The sequence below is a fragment of the Balaenoptera musculus genome, chromosome 17 (genome assembly GCF_009873245.2).
Source record: "Balaenoptera musculus isolate JJ_BM4_2016_0621 chromosome 17, mBalMus1.pri.v3, whole genome shotgun sequence".
Classification (NCBI taxonomy): Eukaryota; Metazoa; Chordata; class Mammalia; order Artiodactyla; family Balaenopteridae; genus Balaenoptera; species Balaenoptera musculus.
Window position 1 is genome coordinate 25,658,785 of NC_045801.1, and position 25,574 is coordinate 25,684,358.

Below are 25,574 nucleotides of genomic sequence, written 5' to 3' on the forward strand. Positions count from 1 at the left end.
AGTGAAAGAAGCTGCTTTCCTTTGATTGGGAAGTGCTTGCACACTTGCTTTATAAAAACACACACAATGTAAATCTATTCATTATTTAGTTCTGGGCTTTAATTTTTATTTATAACACTATTCCTAACTTATATTCTTATTCTTTTGCCAAGTGGAAGATTACGTTTGTCATTTCATAATTAAATTTTCAAATACTGTCAGTGCCATCATTTTTCTGTAACAGCTTTAGGTCAATTTGTTTTTTTGCTTCTTTGTTTGTTTTTTAATTTATTTATTTAATTCATTTATTTTTGGCTGCATTGGGTCTTCGTTGCTGCATGTGGGCTTTCTCTAGTTGCGGCGAGCGGGGGCTACTCTTCGTTGAGGTGCACAGGCTTCTCATCGTGGTGGCTTCTCTTGTTGCAGAGCATGGGCTCTAAGCGCGGGCTTCAGTAGTTGTGGCACTTAGGCTCAGTAGTTGTGGCTTGTGGGCTCTAGAGCGCAGGCTCAGTAGTTGTGGTGCACGGGCTTAGTTGCTCTGAGGCATGTGGGATCTTCCCAGACCAGGGTTCGAACCCATGTCACCTGCATTGGCAGGTGGATTCTTAACTACTGCACCACCAGGGAAGCCTGGTCAATTTGTTTTTATAACGAGGTTTAAAAGAATCATCAACACTTCTTCCCTGTATTTGGTACAATACCATTTGTAGTAGTCAGCATTCTTGTGGTTTTAAGTGACAGAAACCCAACTCTAACTGATTTTAAAAAATGAAGGCAGAATTTGTTGTTCAAAGTTTCAAACTTAGAAAAGGTATGGGTGGCATACTTCTCATTGCTAATTATAATCATGAATTCAAACATTTTCAAGGATATCTCCATTTTCATTTTGGCTTTTCTCTCTCTATTGGCATCATTCTCTTTAACTGCAGCCAGGCTTTTTCCATACGGGAAATTGGAGGTGGAGAATACACTCTCATGAAGATGGAAACATGTAACCTCATATTTCCAGGATCAGAGGAGAATGAGAGTTCTTCCTTGTTGTTCTAATTAGAAAAATCCCAGGAAAGGTCTCTGATCAGTCCATAATTAAACTCTAACTGTAGAAAAGGAGACGCGCACTTTATGATTGGCTTTCTCCAGGTCATGTGTCCATCCATCCTTGTGGTTGGAGACAAATGATTGTGGTGTAAAGGTACTATGTTTGTCAGGTCCTGGTGAAGCCACATGATTGGCATGAGTAAATTCACCGAAGTAAAAAGGTGTGGTGGCAATGTTATCAGAAGAAGCAGGAGAATAAAAATAATGTCCAAGTATACCAGCATGCTTAAGTATTATTAATAATAAAAGTGAGTGTATCTAGTTTTCCTGGGAGCAACATAGGCCATCATCATCTCTTGTCAATGCAATTGCAATCAACCTTAAATTCAATATCCAACTACTTCAATCTAACCTCCTTTCTTCACACTAAGGGTATTTCATGCTCTATCCCATGTCAAAAAAATGCTTAATGGCTCTCTGTTTCCTAGGAATGAAAGTCCAAATTATTAATCATGAAATTCATAATTCTTAACCGTGTGTCCTCCTCTTTTGTATCCCCATTTCATTCTGAGCATAACTGGACAAGGGCTAAATTATATTCATTTTTTGAATGTCTGAGCTTTGTATAAAGCCTCTAAAATTAACTGAACTCAACTACTTATAACTAGTAAACTGATTTGATTAGGGCTTTCCTTCAGTTTAAACTTTTTCCCCAGAGGCAGCTAATCTAAACTTCCTGGGGTTAAAAGGAGGAGAAGTGAATAAACAGAATTGATTTTCCAGATCCAAGAGTATAACCTCCATTGGCCTAGATTGCCTGGATACTCAAGGTACAGCATGCCTCACTTTTATACACATCAGCTCTTATAGTTTCTTCATAGCCCATAGTTAACTGATTCACAAAGCACACTAGTCAGTGAGGGTTGGTGGTGATAATAATAATAATAGCTAACATTTAATGAGGGTTTACCATGTGCTGGTACTGCTATAGGTGCTTTAGGTATATTAACTTGTTTTATCAAAATAACTCTATGAGGTAAGTACCATTATGATCACCACTTAACAGATGAGAAAATTAAGGCAAACAGAGATTGAGTACGTTGCCCTGTGTCATCCCACTAGTTAATGGCAGAATCAGGATTGAAACTCAGGCAGCCTTGATCCAGACCCTGTGCACAAGTCTACTATTACACTGCCTCCTGCCCACATTCTCTGCAATAGTAAAGTACTAAGATTCTTTAAAATGAAGAGTACAATTATAGATTTGTTATTCTTTCCTCAGTGATGCCACATGTTTAAGAATTTTGTATAAAAAATACATATAGCTGTTTAAATAGTTTATGGATATTCTGTACTCCTTGGAATATGTGACTGAAAAATAGGACTCTTTTTTTTTTTATCTAACTTGTTATATGGGCAAATACTTTTAATTCAATTCTATTTTTGTATACTTAGGTTTCTGAGTAAAAAAATGATCTTACTAAATTTATCTTGTTTCATTATTGAAACCTTGAATCTTGAACCTCAAGTGAGAAATGATTCAGTTAGATTCTACGTTATTTAGTAAATTTGATACCTTATCTTTCACCGTGCATTTCTTGAGGGGTCTCTTTACTTTCCCTTTGATCTCTTAGGTCTACTCTTCAGAAAGCAACCAGAGTAATTATTTTATAAGTTAAGGCAGATCAGGGCACTCCCCTGCCCAGAATCTTCTAGCACTTAGCATCCCAAGAAGAACAAAATCCAAAAGCTTTTGCATGACCTAACTGCCCCCAAGTAATCTGGGCCCTGACTGCCTCCCATGCCTCATCTCTCACAAGTTTCTCCCTCATTCATGCCACTGCACTCCAGCTACACAGGCCTCTGGCTTTTTTCAAATGTTGAGAACCCTTCCCTCACTCCTCCCATTCCATCCTTCCAACCCCCCTTTCATTTTTTCCTTCTTCCTGAAATAGGATTCATATGGTCACATGTCCTTCTTCCTAAATTCACTCAGTCTCCACTTAAAAGTCGTATCACTGACAACTCCCCATAAGAGAGTAATCCCTGTCATGCCATTCATATTTTCCATCATAGTATTTACCACTCTCTAACATTATGTATTTGTTGTCTGCTTTTGTTTTTGTTTTCAAAATGTAAGTTCTATATGGCAGGGACTTTGTTCACTGTTATGTCCTCAGTGCCAAGAATAGTTCATTTCCTGTCACACAGTTGGTGCTCAATAAATCTGAGTTTAGTGAAAGAATGAGCAGACTATTCTTTCCAGCCTTTTGGGAATACTTACTTTATTTTGATTTTGCATTTTTATTTTCTGCCCTTTGCCTTCATCAGTGTTTTTCCTTTCCACTAGAATGTCCTAGCCCTTTCCAACACTGTTTTTACCAAACTCCTAGTCAATCTTTTTTTTTTTTGTTAATTTGTCTCCAACTTAACCTTTTTTATATATGTTTTTCTTCCAATTTTATTGAGATATAATTGACATATAGCACTGTATAAGTTTAACGTGTACAGCAATAATGAGTTGACTTACACACCTCATGAAATGATTATCATCAACTTTTCCTAGACCCTGTAGTTCTCTACTTGTTATGGGACTTTTTGCTACCTTATTGCCACCTGTTGATTCACTAAATCAATATTTGTTAATTGTATTGTGTAGGCACTAAAGAAATATTGTGGAGCATGAACAAACATTATGTGTTCTCCTTGAGCTAGTGGAGTAGATAGTAGTTATACTCATTTTCTTGTTTTCCTTATTATATTCTTGAGGTCAAGAACCATGTGTTGTTCTTTTTCCTATAACATACATTTTTAAAAGACATCTCCTAAACATAAGAGGTTAGATTTAAAACAGAACGAAACAGCATGTTTTACTAGCCACTTTGATTAGATCTCACTCTTTAATATCTCTCCAGTGTTTTTCATAGAACTGAGATTTGAATGGCTCTAGAGAAGGTCAGACAGGAAAAACCAGAATAGCATTCTGCTTTGGCCAACAAGTGTCAAGGGCAGCATATATATCAGAAGCCACGCCAAGAGATGTTTTCTGTGTACTGGGGACATAAAGTTTTTATGAGTACTACAGGTAAAGTTGAGGTCATATGCCAGGTATGATTCTACCCTTCAGGAACTAGGCATTGTTAATTAAGATAGCTACTCTATTTGATAAATAGATAGGTAGACCACATGTCCTGAATTGCCTAAGACAAGCCCTGTTTTCACTCTTTCTCTTGGCACTATAATTTTCCCCTCAAATTATCCCATTTTGTTTGATAAACAATATAGCCATCTTATTTGGGGGGAACTTTAGAACTAAAGAGATTAAATGATTATCTGTGTCACCTAAGTGATTAATGGCAGAACCCAAAATTGAACTGAATGTACTTAAACTTTATCATTTCCCTTATTTCTTCCATATTATTGAAAGATTTGAGTACACAGACTAACATAGCAAAAGAGTACATGGATTGATATTTAAGATCCAAGAATTCAAGTCTGCATGGTGCATAGAACTCAAGTAATAAATAGTCTCAGATAAGGGTAAACAGTTCAAAGTAAGGAGACCTAGAAATAAGAAAAGAACAGATTTGAGGTTAAAAACAAACAAAAAATCATAATGGGATTTGTAATAGGTAGCTATTTCCTTGCTGCATTGCAATACTCAAAGTGGTTTGATCAATAATGGTCTAGAAACAATCTGTTCTAGTTATAGACAACTTAGCAATTGCCAAGTATGTATCTCTACCAAGTGCAAAGTGTAATTTTCTGAGTTTGGGCAATTACATTCAAGGGCTTGGCTTTTGAGGAAACTTCACTATTTTAAAACTCTGATTCTTATCATGTGTCCAGGTAGTGACCATATGTGGAAAAAATCAGGGAGAAAAAAAAGCTAATAGCCAAGATTATGGTAGAGACATATACAATATATCTAATTACTCTCAGCTCATATTTTGGACTACTGTTGTGACTTTTTTGTGCTATGATCTTTGTCCTTTTAGATGCTTTTCTTTGCCAACTGTTTGCTCTAACATAAAGTAACTGTTTTTTCATGTTTATTTTGTTGCTCCCTAAATTCTCTGCAGTGTTTCAAGGATTCATTTGTTATATAATTTGTCTATCTTCCATTCACAAGAACATATAAACCTATTGTGTCTGTTACAGAAGTGTTTGTACCCCTAAAGACATATGGCATCAGCTAGCAAGGTTATTGGGATAAATTGGAATTCCTTCAGAAGAGGGGTTATAAAGGATAAGACAGGAGATCCAAGGCATCCTTTTTCGATATTCTTGTTCTAATGAAGTTTACTATACGAATGGTCATATGTTCTGTTGAACTGACTTAATTCTCAGCATTTCTTTAAAAAATATTCTTGGAAAATTTTTCATAATAGTTTCTATACCACTATGTATTTTACAATGTGTTTGAGTTCCATTTTCTACCTGAAAAGAAAATCTCATTTATAAAACTTCTTTTTTTATTCATCTTAATATTTAGGCCTCTCATGATTGATTCTAATAGGTTCTTTGATTTCCTCTTACACTTTCTTGGCATTAGCAGGAAGGGACCTTTTTAGAGAAGCAAGCGTCATCAGATTGAGAGAATATGAAGTAATAAATTAACCAATTAAGAAATTAAGACAACTCACGCTTGCATTAGCATCTATCACTGTGCATTATATCAATGCACATGTAGCTAAAGTTTTGTGATTGTTCAAAAAGCCAATAATATAAAGCAAATACTATTCTAAATGTTTGCAATGTAAAATGATCTCATTTAGAAAGATGAAGGATTTCATTAGGTTGATGAAAATGCTGCTGCTGCTGCTGCTGATGGCAGATTGTTTTAATCACACACAAAGCCATTGACAAATGAGAATCCATAAAATATAAATCAATTAAAGATAAGAACATAGACAAGTATATTGACACATTTAGCTTTGAGGTGCTTAAAGAGAGAGTGATTTGAAGATGAAAGTATTAAATGAATCTGAGTAAATGAATGATACCTTTTAATAATGTTTATATAGATTGATCATTTGAGGTAGAATGCCAAAAAGTCAAACATGTGAAGGACATCATAGTTCGCTACAGTATTTTTCTGTAGAAAAAATAACTTGTAATGTGGAAAAAAAAAATCAGCCCTTGATTTGAGTCAACTTAAGGTCATGGACTCTGGAACTAGACTGCTTGAGTTCCCTCTGTGCCTGCTTTCTCATCTGTAAACTGTGAATAATTATAGTACTTTTCTCATAAGGTTGTTATGGGGTTAATTGAGTTAATAAAAATAAAAGTCTTCAGAGTAGTACCAGTCACATTGCAAGTTCAATATGAGTGTTCTTTTTTTTGCTAAAAACGAGTGAGTAGTTGCAATTTTATCCTAAGTTTTATTACATACAAAGTAAAGTACAAGTATTTTCATATTTTCAGTTTCATCTTTCAAAAAAAAAATAAAAAAGAAGAGAAAGAGACTTAATCACATTCTTTCCCATTATTTACTGTGAAATTCTGTCAGTTGAGTCAGTTCCTTTCAAGGCCTTTATCCAATACTAATATTCTCAAATAACAGAAACTTCTACTGTGTCATAAAAATGCACTCTATATTTCGTCATCTGATTATAATCTAAGTAACAATATAAATTTTCATTAATAAATATGGGTTACTGACCATTTCTCCTAAACATTTTAATGTGTTATGGTTACTGAACTTTATTCATTTATCTGCAGAATGTTCATTTAATGCCCACCTTCAACACATATGGTAGGTGCAGCTTGCAGACAGCAAATTTCTAAGAAATTATCTAAGTACAGAAAGAAGGATATTTTAAAAGTAGCTTTATTTGAAAGAATGTTGATGTATAGAAGAGCTTTCCCTCTACAACTGGTACACACACCAAATACACACACATGCATGCACAGGAGCACATGTCTGATGTACTTTCTAAAACTTCACATTTCTCTTTTTTGTTATTTTTTGTGTTTAATTTAATTAAATAATTCAACTCTTTTAATTTTAATGCTTCTGTTCACTGATTTTTACTCTTGCTATATGAAACATACTCCTTTCAAATAGGGATTGTAGGTTTTAATCCAGTAGAGCATTTTCACTCATTACATTTCACTCAACAAATTCATAGCATGTTGTATTGTTGGGTTTTTTTGTCGGACTCTCACAATGGAGAATAAAATGAAATATAGTGTATTAGGAACAAATTATTGTATGTAAAAATAATCTAATGAAATAATAAACAGTTCTCTGTCAAGAAGCAGAATGAATCACAAGGAAAATTTAAAAAGTTCAACTTAGCACCACCATTATCAGCAAGATACAATGGAAATGATATACCTAGCCCTTAACTTGATCACAAAAGCACAATGAGGCTTTTTTTCTTTTTTAATTGAACGAAAATTGAAAGTTTCAGTAAGAATAATCACCAATAAAGGTCTGTGCAGGCTCTAAATAGGAGCCTAGGCTTCCAGACCATGAATATTATTGTAAATGTCTTAATAATAAATGAAATTGGAAGCATAGCCTTATCTTGGTCTCAAGAAGGTGGCCTATAAGACAACTCCAAGTGAGGTACTAGTCAAGACCTTCTTTTACTCCTTGGTGAAGTAAAAGAAGTAGCAAAGGGAAGAGTGTTTTGTTTTTTGGTTGTTGTGTTTTTTTTTGTTTTTTTTTTTTTGGGCTGTGTTGGGTCTTCGTTGCTGTGCGTGGGCTTTCTCTAGTTGCAGTGAGTCGGGGCTACTCTTCGTTGTGGTGCACAGGCTTCTGACTGGGTGGCTTCTTTTGTTGCAGAGCACAGGCTCTAGGTGCAGGGGCTTCAGTAGTTGTGGCACGTGGGCTCAGTAGTTGTGGCTCACGGGCTCTAGAGCGCAGGCTCAGTAGTTGTGGCACACGGGCTTAGTTGCTCCACGGCATGTGGGATCTTCCCAGACCAGGGCTTGAACCCGTGTCCCCTGCATTGGCAGGTGGATTCTTAACCACTGCACCACCAGGGAATCCCCAAGAGTGATTTTTAATTGCATATATATTTATGTAAATCTAAGCCTGCTTAAATACTTCTAGGAACTGCAGACTTACTATTTCTAGTCAGGTTAGTGTAGAATAGCAGCCAGATTGCCTCAACTCTTCCTTCTCAGCGTTGCTACTTGGAAGAAATCATGGAAGACAATAAAGCCAAAACTCACTTTTCTGGTTTCCCAGGGAAGTTGAGCAAGGATCAGAGCAGATAAGGCTGTATGCTGCATTCACAGTTCTTACTGCCCTTACCCATGTTGCCCATGTCCAAGATAGTAGACATCTCCAAATGGAATAGAATAAGGAGTCAACTTTTCTCTGCTTCCACAAGAATGTACATTCTTACCTGACTATATATCTTTTTTCCTTTAATTTTTAATAGTGGTAAAATTATCTGGCATATCATAACCACTGATGGTAGAAGGCATTGTAAACTGTCATTTATTCTAGAGTAAATGAACATTGAATCAAATTTCAATTTCTTTGACCTCAGTTCATAAACATTTATTTATTTTTATTATCTTGGAGTATTTACTTAAAAACCAATATCCTCTCAGAAACCCCTTTTTGTTCATGATATTTCCCAGAGAAATGTACAAGTGCAGAAGCAGCCTTCAAAATTTCAGTTTACTTCACTGTTTTAAAAAGAATTCTATGAAGAATGACATATATCCCTTTAGGAATCTAAAATAAATAATGTATAATTAACAATTTGTTTTCTTAAAGCTTAGTAAAAGAGGGACTGCTAAAGAATTAATTACTCATGTTTAATTTACAACCAATTTATGCAAATGTTGCTTATAATTAGAAATGTGTAAGATAAGTATGTACTTCAAATGCAAATGTGGAAAGTTGAGCTAAATTCTCCTGGGGCCAGTATTAATTCTCAGATACTATTACATATCTTTTTCTTCTCTAGTGCTGCTGCAAAGGACAAAATGATTTCCTAGTATTGGAAGAGGTCTTTACACATTGCTGTTATTCCCAGGAAGTAACTTAAACAAAAATAATCAGACTCATTCTATTTTAAGAGAGATTTGTTCAGCCTCTGCCTCTCTAACTATGCCTGATCAGATGACTGCATTTCTTTGTATTTTCAGCATTATGTGGAGGAGATGTTAGAGGGCCTAGTGGAACAATCTTATCACCTGGTTACCCGGAATTTTATCCAAATTCTCTGAATTGTACATGGACTGTTGATGTAACCCATGGAAAAGGTAATTTGCCTCATACAATGATAATGGGCTATCTTCTGAATTTTCATTGCATCTATTTTTATTTCATTGTCCTTTACAATGTCATTTTGCACGAGCAAAAGCAGATCAGTACTAAAATATGCTAACACAAAATTCAATTTGAGTAACTGCAACAGAGGATTATATTTACTTTTCTATAGTATTATACTCATGTTTTTGTCAGAATGGTAATATGAGATATTTATTTTCTTTTGATATATTAAACTAATGTTATTTGGAATTTTCATATCAACAGAATCTCATACAGGATGGCTTTTGTCTCTGGCACAGTGGGTTGATTTCCAAAGTTCAAAGGGGAATAGGAAGATACTCTGAAGTGCTGAACCAATTGTAAAGCAAACAGTACATGTTTATATACACTCGTTTTTAAAATGTTTATGATTATTTATTATAACTATATTTCCTGTGTAAATTTATAACCATTCTAGAAATATCTGTCTCAAATTTTCCGTCAGAACTGCAGTTATATCTCACATAATTGAATGAGAGTATAAAATTGCACTGTGCATATGGTAGATGTTAATAAATGTCCTTTGAACAAATAAATGAAATTCCTTGTAGTACTAAGTATGGTTCATTCATGCAATACAACCAAAATAGTATATTAGCAATATAAGTGGTTAAGGCAAAAACTTGACACTGGGAAAATGAGCATTCTAATATATCAAAACGAAAATGGATGAAAATTATTTACCTGAAAAAATCTACATGCTAATCGTTTTAAAAAGAGTTAATTTATTCATGATAAAAACTGCTTTGGAGAAGTAGTTTTTGTTTTAGCTGTATTCTTATATTATTCCTATTGGTTTTTACTATTACATTGTACTTATTAACTTTACTATAGAAGATCTAGAATAATCCCCCCCCACAAAATCCTAGCAATGAGAAGATGATATTACAATTTTAAAAATTAAAGCTTTATTTAATAATTTGAATTCATTGTGTTTTTTACACAATGTGTTTTTACACTCCTGTTCAACTATGTGAGATATATCTGCAGTTTTGATAGAATATTTGAGATACAAATGAAGTTTGCCTTTATTAAAATTATACATCCTTTTATTGACAGTGAGGATTATATAAGGATTGTTATTTTAGTGAAATTAAATATAATTGAGAAAAAAATGCTGTTAAAATGAGTATTCTGGTATTGTACAGCAGGAATGAGGTAGAAGACTTTGTAAACTGTCGTTTTTGTTGTTCTCCATAATGGAAGACTCTTTGCTGGAAGTTAACCAAAGCATCCAGTGTTATTATTATTCCAGTGTGTAGTGGATTAATGGAGTTTAAAATAAGCTTCCTGTATTATACAAGAAAATGGAGGGCTACGTACTGCTTGCTATGTAAATAGAGGTTTAATTAACACTTAAGGTTTTGCATCTTCACAAATTGCAAGTGTTAATTAAATCTGTATTTACATGGCAAGAAATGCAGATTATATACTTTTCTTTTAAGAGCCAACAAAATTGTTTGGAAGTACAACTATTCCAAAGTGTAGCCAAAGTTATGTGAAGGATAACCTCTTAAAGTTTGGAGAAATTGTCAAGGTAATATAATTTAACCTCTCACCCAGCAAACACAGATGCGCACATGCACGCGCACACATGTGTCAATATGTCACCCCCTCAAGGTCATAGTGTCATGACTAAATAAAACCTAGATATTCATGATATTTTGATGTCAAGCCGAAGTTTTTTCGTATATTTCTGTAACAAAAATTGTCTTAATAAGGCTTCTTGAATTATCACTTTTATGAGAAGGTACTCTGATGTTGAAACCACTGATTTTTTCTCACTATTCTTCAACACCCATTGCCCTATTAAGATTGTATGCCTTTGCCTGTCCACTTCTTCTTCCTGAAATGTCTATCCCAGGGTTGCTCTTCCACAAACATCTGTTCACTTTTGAAGGTCATTGCCTTCAGAAGCCTCTGCTGATACCTTTGACAAACTACCTCTATTTCTATGCTCCTATATTGACTCACATTAATCACTTTTATAGCACTTAGCATAATGTTTGAACTTTTATTTTATGTATCTTTTTCCCTCAGATAGACCATGAGTTATTTACAATCTTCTAATTTTTTTATATTCCATAATGCCTATAATATAGTAGGTTCTAGTATCATATTCTTATTTGGATTAATTGACCTTCGACAGAAGGTCTTAAATTGTTTTGCTGCAGTGAAAACAGATTTTATTGCTTAAACTGTAATCTGATAAACAGAGGCTTACTTTTATAAAGTAGCTGACTAGGACAGAGTGACATGAAACCAATTTACTTTCATGTTGAAGGATTAAACAATAACGATAGCTAACAATTGCTGAGTACTTCCTCTGTGAAAGCACTGTGCCAAGTCATCCCCTATATTGTCTCATTTAAACTTCAAGACAACCCTATTAGAACCCCATTTATCAAATGGAGAAAGTGTGTCTCAGAAAGACTATGTATGTAATACTTGACAATGGGCTTATTAGCACCACTATCTAACAGAATTTTTAATTTTCCCGAGTATTAATTCAGTGCATATCAGAACAACCACATTTTTCTAAGAAAAACATGCATAATGAATTTTTTCTTCTTTTTTTCCATCTGTTCTTGTATTACCTGCCTAGTTTTTCTTAGTTTTAGTCTCTGATCGAAATCAAATTGACTTAATCTGAATTTCCATTCATTATTTTGTAAACTTAGATATCAGTTAATCTAGAGGGCAAAGCATCTTCTCCTTGCCACATTGACACCTCATTCTCATTTACATCTGTCTAGTGTCAATTACCACATTTACACTGAAGAACATTTGAAAGACTGACTTAATTTCTGGACCCCTCCTAAAAAAGGCTCATTGTGAAGAGAGAGAGAAAAAAAGAAGTGTTACATTTTGAAAAAGAATTAAAATAGTATCATTGTACATTTCAAATATTTTCCAAATTGAAATCACTGACCCATTATGCAATAATAACTCATCATTACTTACGTTTTCGGTGTATTTGTTTTGGTCTCATTTTATGTCACTTTTTGTTTTTTTAACAAACAAGAGGTAAATTAGGAGTTTGGGATTAACATATACACACTACTATATATAAAGAAATAAACAACAAGGACTCACTGTATAGCACAGGGAGCTATATTCAGTATCTTGTAATAATCTATAATGGAAAAATATGTGAAAAAGAATATATATATTCAGATATACTGAATCACTTTGCTGTATACCTGAAACTAACACAACTTTGTAAATCAACTATACTTCAAATAAAAAAAAAAGCAATGAGGACTCCAAGACTCTCCAGCATTTGGAACTATAAATTTGATGAATAATGTTAGAGAATGTTACTTTATCATACTCTGGGCTTTTGGATTGTTTACTGAAGATTTTGGTGATTCTTTTAGATCAAGTAAGCAAATTTATTAAGCACTTCAAGAGAAAGATGAATGTGGTGTCATCCTTTATTCCATTTGGTATCTTACATGCAGTATGGTGTGTGTGTGTGTGTGTGTGTGTGTGTGTGTAATTGTTAGCCTTTCACATGCATTTGTGATAATGTCATTAAACACTCGCATGAGACCACAGTGCAATGGCATACCATACTCACCAGGACAGAACAAATGAAAAAATAAAAAACTTTCAAGTATTGGTGAAGATACAGAGCAATTGGATTTGTTGATGGAAATGTAAATTGGCTGAGCCACTTTGTAAAGTAGTATCTATTAAAGCTGAAATATATAAATGTATACATATACATGTATATTTATTTTACATGAGCCAGTAGTTCTACTCCTAGATATCTATCCAACAGAAATAAACACATATGTTCTTCAAAAGTCATACTTGAATGCTCATAGCAGCACCATCTGCATTTGGTGCTAAAATGCAAACTATCTAAATGACCATCAACTTTTGAACAGATAAATCAATGTGTTTTATTCACAAAATGAAATGGATCACTAAAAATAAATAACTTACAGCCACACACAAAAGTAGAGATGAATCTCACACACTTAATGTTAAGTAAAAGAAGTCAGTCCCAAAAGAGCATACGTTGTATGAATCCATTATATAAACTACAAAGAAAAGTAGTCAAACTAACCTATCTTATTAGAAGTTGAGAGAGTGGTTACTTTTGCCAAAACACTTCTATTTTAAATAAAGGATATAAATTTTCTTTGAAATGTTTAGAAAACTTGTGTGATTTCTTTTTAGGCATTAATTTTAAAATTTTATTTCCAAGTAGTTTCTAAGACATGATTTATTGTATAGAAGCTAAAGGAAACAAACAGAAAAAAACCCAAACAAAAGAAAGATATTATACTATACATTTAGAATATTTTATAGCAGTGCGTTTCATTTTCAGAGAAATCAATTATAAGAAGAGTCCTGATTTTTGTTAGTTTGGTAACTCTATGTGTTTTACTGATACAGTTTATAAGTCTAATTTTCCTCTTTTCCTTAATAGGTGTGCAGTTCAATTTTCACACCTTTCATTTGGAAGACCATCATGACTACTTACTGATCACAGAGAATGGTAGTTTTACACAACCACTGGCACGCCTGACTGGTTCAGAACTTCCTTCAACAATCAATGCTGGTCTCTATGGAAATTTCAGGGCTCAGTTACGCTTCATTTCAGATTTTTCAATATCATATGAAGGATTCAATATTACATTCTCTGGTAAGAAAACAAGTTTAAAAATCAGATTTTTAAAAGTATGAGCATAACTTTTGTTATGTATGACAAAACAGAGAGAGAAAAAAAGAGAAAAGAAAAAAAGAAGAAAACAAAGAAATTATCTGCCAACAAATTTTAATGAAACTTTGAAATGCCTTGAAGATTGTCTATAGTAATATATTAAAGGGAACCTTTAAACAATAGCAAAAAATAAATCAATTCACTAAAAAATTTAATAGAAATACAATAAATACATTTCTTTAACTTGCATCCTGCAGAATTCTAACAGAGAAAAACTTGCTAAAATGCCAGTTAAAATGGAGTAAAACTTAAAATGGAAATTCATACATATATTTAAAGTTTCAATTAGGCCATAAATAAATTGTTAGTTAAACCAGTGATATTCTAGTTTTGTGTTTCGGAAAAAGGCATAGTTTACAGGCCAAGATTAAGACAAACTTAATTTATTCATTTGCAACTAGATGATATAGAAACAAGTTCATATGGTTATTCTTTTATTCTAGAATAACCTCATCTGTAGGCAACATTATAACTTGGATTCCAGGAAAAAAATTGTAAGACCAAAGTGAATAAAAATGTATTCTTATTAGTTCTACTTTCCAATTAAATGGAATAGTGAAAGAGAATACAGAAACAAATTAATAAGTAAATCTTATGCCAACCTAGTAACATTAAATTTATAATATTACAATTATACATAATTATATAAATCACATATAATTTATATAAATAAAATCATAAAAATACTAACCTCATTCTTCAACAGTTGTTCTTGTATTTACATGAAAATACTTGTCTTCTAAAATAATTAAGGTATTTCATAGTGAATAGCAAATGAGCATAATCAATTTTAACCTAGAATGTTAAAAGTATATCCAAATAAATTTTTTAAACAATAAAATAATAGCTCATCAACATGAAACAATCCCTCTTGTTCTCCACTGCAATTGCATACTAAGCATGTGCTCTGGAAATATTTTTAGATAAGCTACTTCTTCTTAGGACTGTATATAAATTATAATATTGTTGTTTAATTAACTCTACTCTCTCATACCCTGAAGAGTGTTTAACTGTTCATTTTCATGATGCTCATTCATTGGTTGAGGAAGTTTCCTTGTATAAATCTATAATATACAATTTTCAGTTTATGGGCACTTCAGTCTTACATAAACCCTTGCATCTGAAGTGACATGTTTTTCAGAATATGGATGAATTGAATTTCTCGTATACTAGAGGCACAAGAGCCTTTGTCATTTAGACTATAACCATTAAGTAAAAGTCATTTCAAAATGCAAATCATTTCATTCTAAATGGTATTTTGCATTTGAAAATATGAATCTATTATGCCATTATTATAAGTCAAAAATCTATGAAATGGAAATATTTCTAGTGCAGAAGAAAAAATACAAGATAAATAGCTACATTTTCAATGTATCACTCAGAAGGTGACATTTTCTCACCTGTATTGAATTTCACACATAAGAGTATTCATTCAATTAGTAGACCTTTCACAAAAGAAAAAAATTATGTGTGCCATCAGCATATTCCCATAATTTTACATATAGTAAATTTAAAAATGTATGGCTGGCCCTAAAAGCATCCATTTTGCAAATAATAGGAATATACCCTTAAAGGTTACTACTAACATTTTCTTTGTTCTGTTCATCCAATTACAGAGTATAATCTGGAGCCTTGTGAAGATCCTGGAATTCCTCAATATGGTAACCGAATTGGGTTCAGCTTTGGGGTTGGTGACACTCTGGCCTTCTCATGCTCATCAGGTTATCGTCTGGAAGGGACGCCAGAGATCATCTGTCTTGGCGGCGGCCGACGAGTGTGGAGTGCACCTCTGCCAAGGTGTGTGGGTACGTGGTCAGCTGCTTTCATTTGCTTGTATGTGTAGTCACTGTCCGTGGAGTTGCATGGTTATACACCCTTCGTTTTTTTATAATCTGTTGAATTTCTTCATTTCTTTCATATTAGTTATTTCAATGTTTTTTCCACTTGGCAATCTGGTATACCTCAATTACCGTCTCAACTGTTCTATTCAACCAACCATGCTTCTAAATTTGTTTTCAGATGATGAGAATAAGGAATGAATAGATAGATAAATAGGTAGATGACTGAATCATATTTTGAGAGCTTACAGAAAATTGCATTCTTGTATTCTGTTAATAGATGATTTTCCATGACTTCCGACTGAAGTTTTGACAATATTTTATAACGTAGAATTAACATGTAGGAAACATGATTACAAGGGAAAATAATAGATAATTTAAGGACCATCAAGGCAAGTATTGACTCAGTATGTGCAATCTATAGAATTAATCTGTTATGATAGATGAATTAAGATGGGAATTCATTTCACGTGAGATAAAGAATTGCAATAATTAAAATATTGAAAGTTTGGAGCACCACCTCAACCTTTGGAAATGAATATTTTGACTGATAAATTAAAAACAAAAAATCTGTAGAGAAAATGAAGGGCTGGGCTTCCCTGGTGGCGCAGTGGTTGAGAATCTGCCTGACGATGCAGGGGACACGGGTTCGAGCCCTGGTCTGGGAAGATCCCACATGCCGCGGAGCAACTAGGCCCGTGAGCCACAACTACTGAGCCTGCGCGTCTGGAGCCTGTGCTCCACAACAACAGAGGCCGCGATAGTGAGAGGCCCGCGCACCGCGATGAAGAGTGGCCCCCGCTCGCCGCAACTGGAGAAAGCCCTCGTGCAGAAACGAAGACCCAACACAGCCATAAATAAATAAATAAATAAAATTAAAAAAAAAAAAAAAAAAAAAAAAAGAAAATGAAGGGCTTTTCACTAGGAATTAAAGTCATTTTTACTTATATTAGGAAATAGAGATGCAAGAATTTCTTTAAGTCATCACCCATTCAGTGGTTATCAGTACTCATTTTTACAATAGAACAAGATGCAAAAGATCATTGTATTATTTCATAAAGCTCTTAAAACTCTCAAAAGCATTTAATTTGAATTTAATTGTAAATTTAATGGTGGGTCACTGATCTTTGTAAGTTATAATATGCTACAAAATCAGGCAAATTGGTAGAGATTTGATCTGTGGTTTAAGACTTTGACCTTTTTTTCTTTTTTTAATGGAGGCAATATACCCCACAGATGAAAATGCAAATGGAGAAGAGGATACTCTCTATGACTTATTCAGTATATTGTCCACTGTATAGAATGTGATGGGAATACCTGTGGATCCCCAAATCTAGTAAAAAAAATTTGATCTTTCAAGTTAATAAGTTTTATAGTGATGAGATTGTTTTCACAGCCCCTAAGGGTTATATAACAGACAAGCTGATATTCAACAGGTGAAATTTCTTTTTAAAAATCATAGGCTTTTATAGAAATGGCACAAACAGCCACAGAGGCTGGGAGGTGATGAGTAGTCATACTCTCAGAACATCTTTTCCAGGAAGACATGTATAGTCCTTCTTTTTTGTTTTTATGTTTGGGGTTTTGGGTTTTTTTGTTTTTTCTGCTGTTGCCAGATTTGGAATTCCCCTCCTTATCTGAATTGCTCCCATTTCCATTTTTCTTTGGTGTGAATATTAATGAGAACCTTGGGAATAGTCCAAGTGAGGGTTACAGAGTGCCTGGGTTTATATCCTGGTCATTTGATATTGGGTTAATTCACTTTTCTAAACTTCATTTTTCTCATCAGCAAAATGGTTACAACATTTTGTTAATGTTAGTTATGAGGGTTAAAGAGATTAGCCATGCCAGTCAGACACCTAATACAATCCCTGGAATATAGGAGGGGTTCAGAATTTAGATGCTGTTATAAATCTTATTATACTGAGAATAATCTGCTGCCTATCCAACCCGCCGATCTAGTTTATAAAACCAATTATAGTACGGAATGAATTCCATGTTATAAAACACCAACCTTTATGAGGGTCTACCTGGCTCTTTTATATATGTATTTACCTCATTTAATTCTTACTATAATTCCGTTATTGTTATTCTCCCCATTTTTCATCAGAAGAACCTAAGTCTTAGAGGTTTTAAACAACTTGCCCAAGATCATCAAGGTTGTAGGTGACAGAACCGTGATTTGTATACAATCTTTCTCATTCTGAAACCCAAATTCTTTTCACTAGGATGGTTTAACCTCAAAAAGGTCGAGAGGAAGGTTAATCTCAAAGAACACTAAGTCACAAAGAGTTGATTAATATTTTCTTTCAAAGTACCAGAAACATACCAGGATGTTACACAGGCTGAGAAGAAAGTGTTTGCATCTACATTTTTAAGGTTTACTCCACTTTTACAATAAATTTTAATAAGTAGATTTATGAAAATCTGACTTTGCAAAACAAGTAACTTCAAGTTAGTTTTGTTATATTAAAGTATTTCTTTGAGAGTAGGTATATCCGTGCTTAAATCTTTAGTGAGAAGTAGAACATAAAATCACCCTGTGGACAAATTTAAAAAACAAAGTTATTGCCATGGGAATTTTCCCCTCATTTTAAAATTAACTGTACTTGCTTTTAAGCTTATTAAAGTATATAGTTAAATCTATTGTCCTTAATAAATTCCACTGTAGGTATACATTTAAGTTACAAGATAGGGCGAGAAATATTTTCAAATAGTATGATTTTTTTAAAATTTTATTTCTCCAATTTTCTTTAAACTTTTCTTCACTCTTTTGCCTGTGCGTTAAAACAAATATGTTCCGTTTTGCATTTCTGGTTCCATATATGCATATGTATATATTTCTTATTTTGTTATCTTTTCAAAGTTCACAGTCTTCAGTCACATAAAATGTGCATTATTTGTAACTATTCATATGAACAGATGCAATTTTAGCAATGCTAGTTTATTTGGACAAATTTTGTCTCTTCTTAGATTCTTTGTGCTTTTCACTTCATATATCTCTAAAGCCAATTCTCTAGTGCATACCTGTTTAAAAACATCATTTAGTACTCAGCATCGCCAGCCTCATAGAAAGCTTATGTTACAGACAGTGGCCAAATTATGAGTAGGTTGTATTCCAAAAGTTTGTTTCTGCTTCAGTTATTTGGAATCTAGGTGGTTTTTCCTTGGCACAAGGTTGCAAACAGTACATTCCCAGAACAAATCGTAGATGAGACTTAAAATTTTGTGTCATGTGTAAAACTAATACTAACATTTACTAAAATGACTTACGTATACCTAGGTTATATAAGAATGTGCCTGACTCTGGACATAAGGCAACTGATAAAGCAATTTTTGGAAACTTACTTTTTGTTTATTTTTTATTATATATTTAATTTTGATCCTATATTCAGTGTGTAAATTGGTTAGTGTCTTTCAGTCTCTGTTGGTAGAATTTGGTGAAAATTATCTTAATTCTAGATGTTAGATGAATAATAAATAATGTTTTTATTTAAGCAGTTTCCTGAGAAACCTCTGCATTTATGTTTTAAGGTAATATTTTAACAAAATGAGACAATATAATAACGCCATAATATTGTCTTTACAGTCTATAAAAGATTATATTATGTACCATTCCAAAAATCCACCTATGCTTTGAAAGTAGGTTTAGAATAACGATTTTATCAGTGAAGATACAATGTCTATAAAAAACTCAAGGTTTCACACAAACTCAGGGGCAGAGCCATGCCTAGCACAAGTTCTGAGGCCCAGGCTTGCACTCCATTAACAAAAGCATACCGCTGTCTTTGACTGGCAGCTTCAGTAAAGTTGAGAGGGAATCTGGTCTTAATTACAGTTGATACATGGCTTCAGAAAACTCCTTAGGCTGTCCTCTATTTCAATCAGAGGAAATTTCTTCTACTGTGACCCATTTATCGGGGGTTACTTAAGTGCAGGGAAATTTTTAATTTTAAATTATTTTGTTGAAGTATAGTTGACATACAATATTATATTAGTATGAGGTGTACAACATAGTGATTCAACATTTATATGCATTACAGATTGATCACCACAATAAGTCTAGTAGCCAACTGTCACCATACACATTTGTTGCAATATTCCTTATGCTGTACATTGCATCCCTGTGCCTTATTTGTTTTATAACTGGAAGCTTGTACCTCTTAAACCCCTTCACCTATTTTTCTGACTCCCCCCTCCCCCTGGCAGCTGCCAGTTTGTTCTTTGTATCTATGATTCTGTTTCTGTTTTGGTTTGTTTGTTTTATTTTTTAGATTCCACGTATAAGTGAAATCATATGGTGGTTGTTTTTTTCTCTCCGACTTATTTCACCCAGCATAATACCCTCTAGGTCCATCCAGGTTGTCGTAAGTGCAGGGAAATTTGTAGAGGCAGGAGAAGAATCTTGATACCGGTAGAGATTGTAACACCCACTCAGTAATAGGGATTCTTCTCCCTAAGAAGTGGCCTCCATTGCAGGCAGATAGTTCATATTTACATTTCAGCCTTTCCTAAGCTATGTGATCTTTGGAAAGTTGTTCAGATCTCTCTCCTGCCAAGTTTTCTCAAATGTAAAATGTGGATAATTACATCCATAGTGCAAGACAGCTTACAGCTCTAAGCAATAAAAGATATGTAAATCACCTAATGTACCACTCAACAAGTGACACTTGCTCAACAAACCTTAGTCCCTTTTCCTTATGCCTGCAACTCTCTTTACCACAATTCCGTTCTCCTAAGGGCCATGATGACTGAGTGGTGAAGAGTGATTTTCACCAACAAGCAAGAGAGGAAAGGGAAGAAGAAAAGGAGGAGATGAAAAAGTTTTAGTGTGCCATCAGCAACTGAGTACTTCATACACATAATCTCATTTACTACTTAGAGATCAAGATGAAAGTTTTACCTTTAAAAAATACATATATATAATTATGTTTTACATTTTGAAAAAGATAAAAGTAATAGGTAAGATGATATTTCAGTGGATATATTTTATATTTAAATGATTATCCTGGAGATCCACATTGCTGTGGATATAGATATCTGGTCACAGTTTTAAGTTGCAATCAAATATCCAAAAAAAAAGTATTAAAAAGTTGATTACTTTGAAAATGAGAAACACTGACTTGTTTTTGGTCAAAAAATAAGTACCTGATTTCCCTTTCTAAAGTTCACGTTACAAAAAACACAGGCATTCCCATTGTCATCTTTCTAAATTAAAAAAACAAAAACCAAAAAACTTGCATGTCTTCATTAAGCTTCCAAACATACCAGGAACCATGCCAGGTCATGTTGCAAATAACCTAGGAGCTAATGAAAACATTTTGTTTTGGAAAGTAAATTAGCAAGTTAAATATTAGTAATGATTTGTCTTTAGGCAAGAGTCCACACATTTTAAGAAGTCCATGCATTTTGAAGTCATTTTAAAGACATTAATTCATTCATCCTTATAGTCTATTTAACACATCTACTTCTATTTCTAATTTTGTGTCATCAATTTTTTATCTGACCTTGGACAAGTAACAACATCTTGCCTTAATCATGAGTGAAATGAGAAAAATGATAACTCTGCATTACACGTCTACATATTTTTCTCACTTTTCTAACTTTCTAGATGATATATACTGATGGTTACTTATTATTTAGCTTTAAAATGAATGTCAAAAATAAGGGAAACAAGGTGAAACGTATACAGGGACTCTCTGAACTATCATTATAACCTCTTTGTAAATCTAAAACTATTCTAAAATGAAAATTTTATTAAAAATTCAAAACAAGAAAGGATAAATTGCACTTGAAGAGACAGTTCATCTTTAAACAAATTCTGTTTATTTCATCTCAACCTCCGAACTCCTTATACTAAAATTATATACCTCAGATACCCACACATGTATGTCAAATATGACTGATTTATCAAGTTAGTCACCATTGTAGATATACAGTGCTGTAGAAAGCAAATTATGATTAAGAAATTTCACTAGCTCTCAGACACTACCATTAATTAGTTGGCTGACTTTAAGCAAATATCTTAATTTTCTGTGCTTTTCTTTCCTGGAAAGGATAATGCCAATATGAGTTCTACTCAACCCAAATATTTCTTGTAAATATAACAAAAAATAATAGATAGAAAGTTTCCTTTAATAAATTACATACACAAATGTATATTTATATTTTTCTTATATAATTATGACTGCATTGATTTCTTGATTTGACAATATAAAAAATCTATAATATCAATAATAACTTATACTTTGATGCTTTATAGTTTTTTTTAATAATTTCTTGCTTGCAAGCTTCTGAAGTAAGCAGAGGAAGTATTATTCCTACTTGACAGCTGAAAAAAATGCTGTTACAGAAAGGTTATAAGTAATCAGTGGAAGGTTATGCCAGAAACCAAGTTTTGAACTTTTTAGATTGGTGTTGTGGTATACCAGGTGGCATTTCTTTATTACCTTATTTATTGATGCACTATTTTTAAAGACGACCATTTTTTATGGAATAGACCACGGATGAGTAAACTTTTTTTCTTATTACTATAAAGTGCGAGATAGTAAATATTTCAGGCTTTGTGGTCCACACAGTTTCAATCACAACTGCTAAATTCTGCCATTGCATTGTGAAAGCAGCAATAGATAATAAACAAATGAATAAATGTGTCTACTTTCCAAAAAAACTTTATCTACAAAATCAGGGAACAAGCTGGATGTGGCCCTCAGGCCATAGTTTGCTTATCTCTGCAGAAGATTTACCAAGCTTAGTCAACTTAAATATCCCCTTTGCATTTGGAAATTTACTAGTCATTCATCTCTAAGGAAGGAAGAAAAGATCCTTTTCCCATTCCCTATTTTTTTCGCTGTGGGTTCTTTTCATTAAAGCAGCCAATAATTTACTTATTTCTAAGGGATTTCTAATGTTTTTTGGGGTTTTTTTAAATCTTTTTTTTCTTTAACATCTTTATTGGAGTATACTTGCTTTACAATGGTGTGTTAGTTTGTGCTTTGTAACAAAGTGAATCAGTTATACATATACATATGTCCCCATATCTCTTCCCTCTCATATCTCCCTCCCTCCCACCCTCCCTATCCCACCCCTCTAGGTGGTGACAAAGCACCAAGCTGATCTCCCTGTGCTATGCAGCTGCTTCCCACTAGCTATCTATTTTACGTTTGGTAGTGTATATATGTCCATGCCACTCTCTCACTTTGTCCCAGCTTACCCTTCCCCCTCCCCGTATCCTCAAGTCCATTCTCTAATAGGTCTGCATCTTTATTCCCGTCTTGCCCCTAGGTTCTTCTGACCATTTTTTTTTTTTCGATTCCATATATATGTGTTAGCATACGGTATTTGTTTTTCTCTTTCTAACTTACTTCACTCTGTATGACAGTCTCTAGGTCCATCCACCTCACTACAAATAAACCAGTTTCGTTCCTTTTTATGGCTGAGTAATATTCCATTGTATATATGTGCCACATCTTCTTTATCCATTCATCTGTCGATGGACACTTAGGTTGCTTCCATGTGTTGGCTATTGTAAATAGAGCTGCAATGAACATTGTGGTACATGACTCTTTTTGAATTATGGTTTTCTCAGGGTATATGCCCAGTAGTGGGATTGCTGGGTCATATGGTAATTCTATTTTTTGTTTTTTAAGGAACCTCCATACTGTTCTCCATAGTAGCTGTATCAATTTACATTCCCACCAACAGTGCAAGAGGGTTCCCTTTTCTCTACACCCTCTCCAGCATTTATTGTTTCTAGATTTTTTGATGGTGGCCATTCTGACCAGTGTGAGATGATATCTCATTGTAGTTTTGATTTGCATTTCTCTAATGATTAATGATGTTGAGCATTCTTTCATGTGTCTGTTGGCAATCTGTATATCTTCTTTGGAGAAATGTCTATTTAGGTTTTCTGCCCAGTTTTGGATTGGGTTCTTTGTTTTTTTGACATAGAGCTGCATGAGTTGCTTGTATGTTTTGGAGATTAATCCTTTGTCAGTTGCTTTATTTGCAAATATTTTCTCCCATTCTGAGGGTTGTCTTTCCGTCTTGTTTATGGTTTCCTTTTCTGTGCAAAAGCTTTTAAGTTTCATTAGATCCCATTTGTTTATTTTTGTTTTTATTTCCATTTCTCTAGGAAGTGGGTCAAAAAGGATCTTGCTGTGATTTATGTCATAGACTGCTCTGCCTATGTTTTCCTCTAAGAGTTTGATAGTGTCTGGCCTTACATTTAGGTCTTTGATCCATTCTGAGTTTATTTTTGTGTATGGTGTTAGGGAGTGTTCTAATTTCATTCTTTTACATGTAGCTGTCCAGTTCTCCCAGCACCACTTATTGAAGAGGCTGTCTTTTCTCCACTTTATATTCTTGCCTCCTTTATCAAAGATAAGGTGACCATATGTGCGTGGGTTTATCTCTGGGCTTTCTATCCTGTTCCATTGATCTATATTTCTGTTTTTGTGCCAGTACCATACTGTCTTGATTACTGTAGCTTTGTATTATAGTCTGAAGTCAGGGAGTCTGATTCCTCCAGCTCCATTTTTCTTTCTCAAGATTGCTTTGGCTATTCGGGGTCGTTTGTGTTTCCATACAAATTGTGAAATTTTTTGTTCTAGTTCTGTGAAAAATACCAGTGATAGTTTGATAGGGATTGCACTGAATCTGTAGATTGCTTTGGGTAGTAGAGTCATTTTCACAATGTTGATTCTTCCAATCCAAGAACATGGTATATCTCTCCATCTATTGGTATCATCTTTAATTTCTTTCATCAGTGTCTTATAGTTTTATGCATATAGGTCTTTTGTCTCCTTAGGTAGGTTTATTCCTAGATATTTTATTCTTTTTGTTGCAATGGTAAATGGGAGTGTCTTCTTAATTTCACTTTCAGATTTTTCATCATTAGTGTATAGGAATGCAAGAGATATCTGTGCATTAATTTTGAATCCAGCTACTTTACCAAATTCATTGATTAGCTCTAGTAGTTTCCTGGTAGCATCTTTAGGATTCTCTATGTATAGTATCATGCCATCTGCAAACAGTGACAGCTTTACTTCTTCTTTTCTGATTTGGGTTCCTTTTATTTCGTTTTCTTCTCTGATTGCTGTGGCTAAAACTTCCAAAACTATGTTGAATAATAGTGGTGAGAGGGGGCAACCTTGTCTTGTTCCTGATCTTAGTGGAAATGGTTTCAGTTTTTCACCATTGAGGACGATGTTGGCTGTGGGTTTGTCATATATGGCCTTTATTATGTTGTGGAAAGTTCCGTCTATGCCTACTTTCTGGATGGTTTTTATCATAAATGGGTGTTGAATTTTGTCGAAAGCTTTTTCTGCATCTATTGAGATGATCATATGGTTTTCCTCCTTCAGTTTGTTAATATGGTGTATCACGTTGATTGATTTGCGTATATTGAAGAAACCTTGCATTCCTAGATAAACCCCTGTTGATCATAGTGTATGATTGTTTTAATATGCTGTTGGATTCTGTTTGCTAGTATTTTGTTGAGGATTTTTGCATCTATGTTCATCAGTGATATTGGCCTGTAGTTTTCTTTCTTTGTGACATCTTTGTCTGGTTTTGGTATCAGAGTGATGGTGGCCTCTTAGAATGAGTTTGGGAGTGTTCCTCCCTCAGCTATATTTTGGAAGAGTTTGAGAAGGATAGGTGTTAGCTCTTCTCTAAATGTTTGATAGAATTTGCC

The 25,574-nt window shown here is 33.8% G+C and overlaps 1 protein-coding gene across 3 annotated transcripts in view; it reads left to right on the forward strand.

The window, feature by feature from the left end:
- CSMD3 (CUB and Sushi multiple domains 3) overlaps nt 1–25,574 on the forward strand; it is a 1,196,954-nt gene that overhangs the window by 764,182 nt on the left and 407,198 nt on the right. For all 3 annotated transcript variants that reach the window (XM_036830958.1, XM_036830959.1, XM_036830960.1), the window contains 3 exons: nt 9,136–9,252; nt 13,746–13,961; nt 15,656–15,844. In XM_036830958.1, coding sequence (XP_036686853.1) covers nt 9,136–9,252; nt 13,746–13,961; nt 15,656–15,844 — 522 coding nt within the window. The remainder of the gene's footprint in view (nt 1–9,135; nt 9,253–13,745; nt 13,962–15,655; nt 15,845–25,574) is intronic.